General features: G+C 33.7%; 1 protein-coding gene across 1 annotated transcript; it reads right to left on the bottom strand.

Moving 5' to 3' along the window:
- Window positions 1–905: 905 nt before the first annotated feature.
- LOC120145862 (OVARIAN TUMOR DOMAIN-containing deubiquitinating enzyme 3-like) lies at window positions 906–5,932 on the bottom strand. Its single transcript, XM_039159585.1, has 8 exons — window positions 5,887–5,932; window positions 5,632–5,788; window positions 5,440–5,527; window positions 4,596–4,659; window positions 4,054–4,159; window positions 3,887–3,941; window positions 3,658–3,711; window positions 906–1,208 (listed from the first exon to the last, which is right to left on the bottom strand). Exons 1-8 carry the CDS (start codon window positions 5,906–5,908, stop codon window positions 1,110–1,112), a joined length of 645 nt encoding a protein of 214 aa, XP_039015516.1. The 5' UTR covers window positions 5,909–5,932; the 3' UTR covers window positions 906–1,109.
- Between the last annotated feature and the right edge of the window lie 952 nt (window positions 5,933–6,884).

Below are 6,884 nucleotides of genomic sequence, written 5' to 3'. Positions count from 1 at the left end.
TGAAAAGCTTAGTTTCTAAGGCATAAACATTACGGAATGATTCAGAAACTTGTAAACACTTAAGAGAAAGAGCTTCCCTGAAATGATTTGCCTTAGAACATGTGATAAGTCTTGTTGGTAAGACCTCCAGATCAGCTTCCTTTGTTGGCATAGATGTGCTCACATCACTACATTTCTCATTCATTAGAATCACATATTTATACATGTATATAGATAAATTATAATGATAAAACTTATAAATTTAAAATAAATACATAAAGATAAATAAATTATTTATCTAACGGAAGCAAATGAATGTTTTCAAATTATAATGTACTAAGTATTAACAGAGAAAATTCCGCTTAAAATTAATTCAGGTGAGCAGCTGAAAATTAATGTGTCAAATTATTGATAATTATGTACTAAAACAAGAGGGGAAAACTAGTAAAAGTGTGTTATTATTATACAAACCATACCCGATTAATTGACTTTAACCATTATAAAAAAATGGGTAAATTACACATTTAGTATCACAATTATTATTTTTATTTCATTTTGATTATTTTTATTTCAAAATTATACATAATGTCACATTTTAATTTCATTTTGCTCATTCACCATTAAAAAATTAAAGGTGATATTAACATGTCGCCTTAATATAATATCACATCATTGAAAAAATAAAAATACCACGTCATTCTATTAATATTTTAACGGTGTATAACCAAAATGAAACCGAAACGTAACGTTAGATATGATTTTGAAAAAATAATAATAATTGTGTGACCAAAACAAAACAAAAATGATAGTTGAAGTACTAAACATGTACTTTACCCTAAAAAAGCAATAACATCAGATATTGTCCAACATGCTACTCCAAGTAACATACACCATGAACCATTATAAACTCAATAACACATCCATTCAATGTTCAAACATATCTTACTCGAGTAAGAGATGTCAGAGAATCAACTGGCAAAATCCATTGGTAACTTATATGATCCTAGGGGGGAAAAACCACCACCAATGATAAAAAAACGGGCCTTCATATTGGTAAAATTCAGTGTTTTAATCTAGACAATACTCTCAGACGAGCAAGTCGTAAAGGTTTCTACCACTGAAAAGGAGCCTTATGACTTTCTTGGGTTTTCCATTTCCGAAGCCCTTGCGGAACTCAGATCCATATTCCGCAATGGGAATGAAACCTGAGCCCCACCACCCTTTCTATGCTGCCAAATTGCAAACATCAAATAAACAAATAAATCAGTGCAAGCATCAAATTGGTGGATGAATATACAATTTGAACCCCAGCTCCCATTCATAAAATGGAACTTGAAATAAAAGGTTTTGCATTTGAGGTAATGCAAAGTTTAGCAAAGATAAACTCTGTCCTGTGCCTGTGGATGTCGCCAAAAGACTAAATATGCGAGTTTAAGTCAGTATAGGTGTAACACCCCAAACACCAGGCTAGTGATTAAAGTGTAAGATTTTAAAACTTCGTGATCAATTTTGATAAGTTGAAGAATTCAAGGACTAATTGTGGAATTTTTTTAGGGCTTATAAGCAAAGATGGAAGTGTGAAAAGGAAAAGAGGTCTTTTGGTTGGAAATGAATTTAAAATTCATTTTAAATGAGATATTTAAAATGGAAAAGTGGATAAGAAAGAGTTATCTGGAAACTTGGTTTCTTCTCTTTCTCTTCTCGTTAAAAAGGTAAGTTTATTCTACGTTGGTTGTTTCTTAAAGTTTTGGGTTAGTTTTGAAGCTTTGAGTGATAGATAAGCTTAAGGAAAGCTTTAGACTGATTAAAACTAAAAGATGAGTGAATTAATGATGAATTTGTAAAATGGGTCTTTAAGGGATTTGTTGATATGGTTTGGTAATTGGATTTTTAGTGATAAATTTGACTTGTCAAGGGTCTCATTAAGAAGTTAGAAGTATTAGAAAGGATTAAGAACATGTTTGAAAATATGGTATGATTTTTAGTTTTTAAGAATTCCATAAAGAAATTGGATGTAATAAGGGGATTATTGGATAAATGTTGATTAGGATAAGTGTTGACAAGTTTGAAGATATTAACGGAGCTGAAAGATTAAGATTTAGGTGTGGGATGTGTAAAATACAAAGTAAATTAAGGGAAATCTGGGTTAGGGTAGAACAGTACCGATACTATAAGACTAAATTGAAGGAAAAATGTTTGAACCCGATGAACAGTATCAATACTGATTGAATAAGTATTGATACTGATGTGGAGGTATCGATACCAAGAGGAAGGTATCGATACTATTTTTGAAATGAAATTTCAGAATGTCAAAATGGTATCGATACCATAGAAGAGAAGTATCGGTACTGTAGGAGGGGTACAGATACTAAGGCGTTGGAAATTTAAAGTGAGAGTTTTAATTTCGTCTTTGTAAATGCTAATTTGGTTATATGTTCATGTTAAGTGGTATTGATATTGGATATATCTACGTGTAGATTTGGATAAGAAGCGGATCGATCAAAGCGATTTACCAAAGTGATTTAGTGAAAGTTAAAAAGGACTTTGTTTAGGACTTCAGTGAGGTAAATGTGAATGTAACTCATTTGTTTTATATTAGATTCGAGGGCGGCTTACGATAAGTCAGCCTCAGAGTTTTCGATCGAAAACCTTTCTATTTCTTTTATGTTATATTTTTACCATGTTCCATTCAAGTTATATTTCTTTAAGCTATGTTTTGATGTTTATATGTACATGATTATAAAAATGTGATATGTGAAAATTTGTATACGAAAATGCTCGATGTCAAAGTGCCTATATGCAAAAGACAGTCTGAATAATGAAATGATAAATAATTATGTGATTAAAAGTTCAAGGTATATACATGGGAATTAGAGGTATAGTTGGCATGCCAAGAGTAGAGGGTTTTATGTGGTCCTTCGGGACAAATATGTGACACTTTGGTGCAAATTATGTAAATGGTGGTGACATCATTAGTGCACAACCTCAATGTACTCAAATACCTAAAGTTCTTAGTAATATACATTGGGATATTGAAAACAAAGTTATATAAACCGAACAACGTATAAAAGTATACATTCTTGTTATGAAAAACAATTTGAATCCCTTATGAAATGCTTCTATGGAATGAATAAAAATTTAGTTTGCAAAGTTTTATTTAACTCGTACTTGCCTCACTAAGTCAACGACTTAGCGTGTGAATATTTCACACGTAGGTTCAAAGTAAGCAGAGAGCTAAAGCTTGTCGAGGACAGCATACTTCCGCAAAAGATCAGATCAGATTCAATTAAAGCGTAAGTTTCTTGTTATTTGTAAATTGTTGGCATGTATTACAAGCTTTAAATTGTAATGCTCTGATCTGTTTTGTAACCCAATACTTTTTGGTATTTATGTAAATTATTAAGCATTTTATTTAAATATGAATGTCAGTTTTCATTATTTATTTAATTCAAGGGTGCCACCATTTTAATCCAAATAAAAGTTTAAATTTTCCCCTACTTTTAAAGAATCAATGATTTGAAAAGTCAATGTGACATTCTCGGATTCTAATCCGGGTTGGGGGTGTTACAGTAGGCGTGGAGACAGCCTAACACAACTAAACGGGGAAAGCCATACTCAGGACCAGCCTAAAATATTAAAGCAACATGCCAATTTTTATATCCTAGAGACGTAACATACCTCGTGCTCTGGGATATAAACAACTATTGGCTGACCACACAATCTTGAAAGCACCTGGGACAGAGATCATGGCTGTTAATCAAAGTCATCGTTTCAACAAAACGTGACTATAAACAGTTGCAAATATCTGCATAGTAATGTCTCATCATCTTTGAAACTTGGTAATATATTAGCAGTGAAGATCAACTTAAAGAGAATTTAATAAATATGCATTGAAAGAAATACTAACCAGTAGCTCTGATTTTCCTCCCAAAAAATCAGGTCGCTGAATGCATTGGCAGTAACTGCAGAAGTTGATAGATTCTCATCACAAGGATATGATAAGCAATCAATCAAAAATAGATACTAAAAGTCTAAAAGATATTCCATGAATTATCAGTAAGATTAAAGTCTAACAGTTTCAAAGATTTTTCAACTGTAATTGCAACCAAGGCCTCTTCATACTGCTGCCGGTCTTTAGCATTGTCACATAAAACTTCTTTGACAGCCATTCGTAATTCATCTGCATCCATATGATTCAGAGCTTAGTAATCACCTAAAAGGTTTGAAGCATAATAGCTGAGTTACTGGATAACTAATAAATGAACAGAACTTGTAATCATGCCAATGCTTTTGGTTTCTCCAAGGTTCTTGAATTAACAAACTCGGGAATAAACCCTGGCTTCTCAACCATAAAAAATGTTGTATGAGGGCAAAAGTGGGGAAGAAAAGGGGCAGAAAAAGACTAAACACTAATAAACTTTTCTCCTGGATAAACAATTAATCCAATGAATGGAATTTTACTATCCTATATCCCGCGGTTTCAGATCGTGGATCAAGCCAAGTACAACAACTTGATACTTGTAACTTCTAAAAGAAGAAAATGAAAAAAGTCAATAAAGAAGGCTGGTATGTGTGAATTCAGCTACAGTGTGTAGTTATAAAATATATGAATCTACCTGCATCATCTCTCTCTTTGTGGGGGCTTAAATTAATACCCTTGTTGAATGCCATCCCTTTGACCTGATTCACATTGTTCACAATCAGTACATGATCCATTAAGGACACCACTCTAACATTCTGAGGTCACTCTGTAATGAAATACAGGTCAGCAAGGAGAGGCACATCAGCAATTGTCAGTTAATTGTTAGATTCCTGTTAGTTGAGCTGTTGTAGCAGACTATCAACAGCTAACCTCTGATATACGTACTAGTAAATCAAAGTTAAACATATGCTGAATACACATTATCTTCTTCGTTTCTCTTATTGTAAACCAAGCTTGCTGCAAGTTACCCATTCCAGCTTTACACACTCTCCTGTCCCATTCTGGTACCAGTGACTCTTTCCTGGCACCGGCTTGGACGGAGAACACTAGACTGCAAGAATTTCGAAGGTTTGGGGAGTCGGTCAAAATCAAAACATCTATGAAGACGATTATGTGTATTCAAATATGTAACGGTTGATGGTTCGTCACAACAGCTCAACTGAGTGGAATCTAAAACTAACTGACACTTGCTGACTTGTAACTTGCAACACTCATCTGTTCTTTCATTATTAAATCCGTAAAGCTGAATGTCTATAACCGGAAAAACACTTTCGGCATCAAGTGTAAAATCAGGTAGTAGGATAGTACTTATAACCACAGACAAATATCAAACCAATATCTGATAATGTAAGAACTCAGACAGAAGAGATTGGCAGATTGCTATAAAGTTAACTAAAAAGATTGAACTCCAATGCAGTCCTCACGCTAACGAATCAAATTAAAAGCTACGCCAAAGAGAAACAAAGACCAAGTGTTACCAGTGCTCGAAATAGGCAGCGGCCATCCCCAGTAACCCTATGAACAGAATACTGCGCAACTTTCTTTGTTGCTGGCGACCCACGTCCTCTACAAAAAAATAAAAAAAATAAAATGTGAGTTCATAAAAGAAAAGATGAGTTTTGGGGTTAAAGCCAAGACAAAAAATTATATGGGAAAAATAAGAGCTTTACAAAGATTGTTCAATTCTAGCAAAGAATCGATGGCTTTTATCAGCCGGGAAAGTTGTGGACAATGAGTGAGAGACGCCTGGGGCTGAAATAAAAGAAACGGGGGAAGAAACTAGCTCAAACTTGGCAATTCCATGTCTGAGTTGCTCCACAATGTTCTCTGCTTATATCGAAAACAAAAACAAAACAACGGAAAAGAAACTACAATCTGTATGAGAATCAATAACAAGAAAAAAAAAAACCCAAGTTTAAGAATAACATTGAGAATCTTGTTGGCCATTGAAGAAGATACCTAAATGACACTCACTGTATCCAAAATGAGAAACGCCGGATAAGAACAGCAGGGAATAATGACCCGGACCAAGTTATATATATACGAACACTCCTTTTCGCCCAAAACTTTTTAAGTATTGTTTTGAAAATTGGACCGGAGTCAATCGAGAATCGTTGTCTAGTCCGGTTCAATCTAGACCGATTGAACCGTTATTAGTGAATCAGTCAGAACCGCTGAATCGTTCAAATCGGACCGGTTGAAAATCGAGAAAAACCGGAAAAAACCGTCAATTTTGTTTTTTAAAAAAAAAATTAAACCAAACGATGTAGTTTATTAAACGAGCCAAGTCGAACTCGAGTATTGCTGAGCTCGCCTCAAACTAGAAAAATTTAAAAGTAAGCTCAACTCGATTCAAACTCACGAGCTAAAAATTATGAAGTTTAACTCGAACTCGAAATATAATATTGAAACTTGAACTCGAAAAGGCTTGAACTTAAAAAAATTTAAAAGCTTGATTGAAGCCTAAAATTCGAGCTTGATTGAAGTAAAGAATAGTTCACTCAATGCTTACCAAAAGGCTCAATGATTTTGAATGCCAAATTACCTCTATTATTTATAGAAGTTAGTTGGGATGATCTTCTATGTTTCTTAGCCATGTGGGATTGTTTTTAAAAAAAAATAAATCAAACAATATCATTTTGTTATGATTTTTTTAGCCCCAAATTTATTTTTTAATTATAGTTATATACAACAACGAAACCCAATTCTCATATGCAATGGGGTAAGGGGGAGTAGTAGTAGGCTGCCCCCAACGCCAGGTTGAGAGTAGCTTCCGTGGAATATCTCCGGCAGTCAGAAAATTAAAAATATAGATAAATGCAATGCATGTATAAATAAATATAAGTACATAATTGAACAATATTCATATGCAGTCATTAATATCATATGCGCGTCTGTAATGGGAAGTAATCCCTGCAAATAA

This window comes from Hibiscus syriacus, unplaced genomic scaffold, assembly GCF_006381635.1.
Source record: "Hibiscus syriacus cultivar Baekdansim isolate YM2019G1 unplaced genomic scaffold, ASM638163v2 tig00110895_pilon, whole genome shotgun sequence".
NCBI classification, from domain to species: domain Eukaryota; kingdom Viridiplantae; phylum Streptophyta; class Magnoliopsida; order Malvales; family Malvaceae; genus Hibiscus; species Hibiscus syriacus.
Note: the sequence above shows the minus strand (reverse complement) of the source record. Positions and strands in the feature narration are given on the sequence as shown.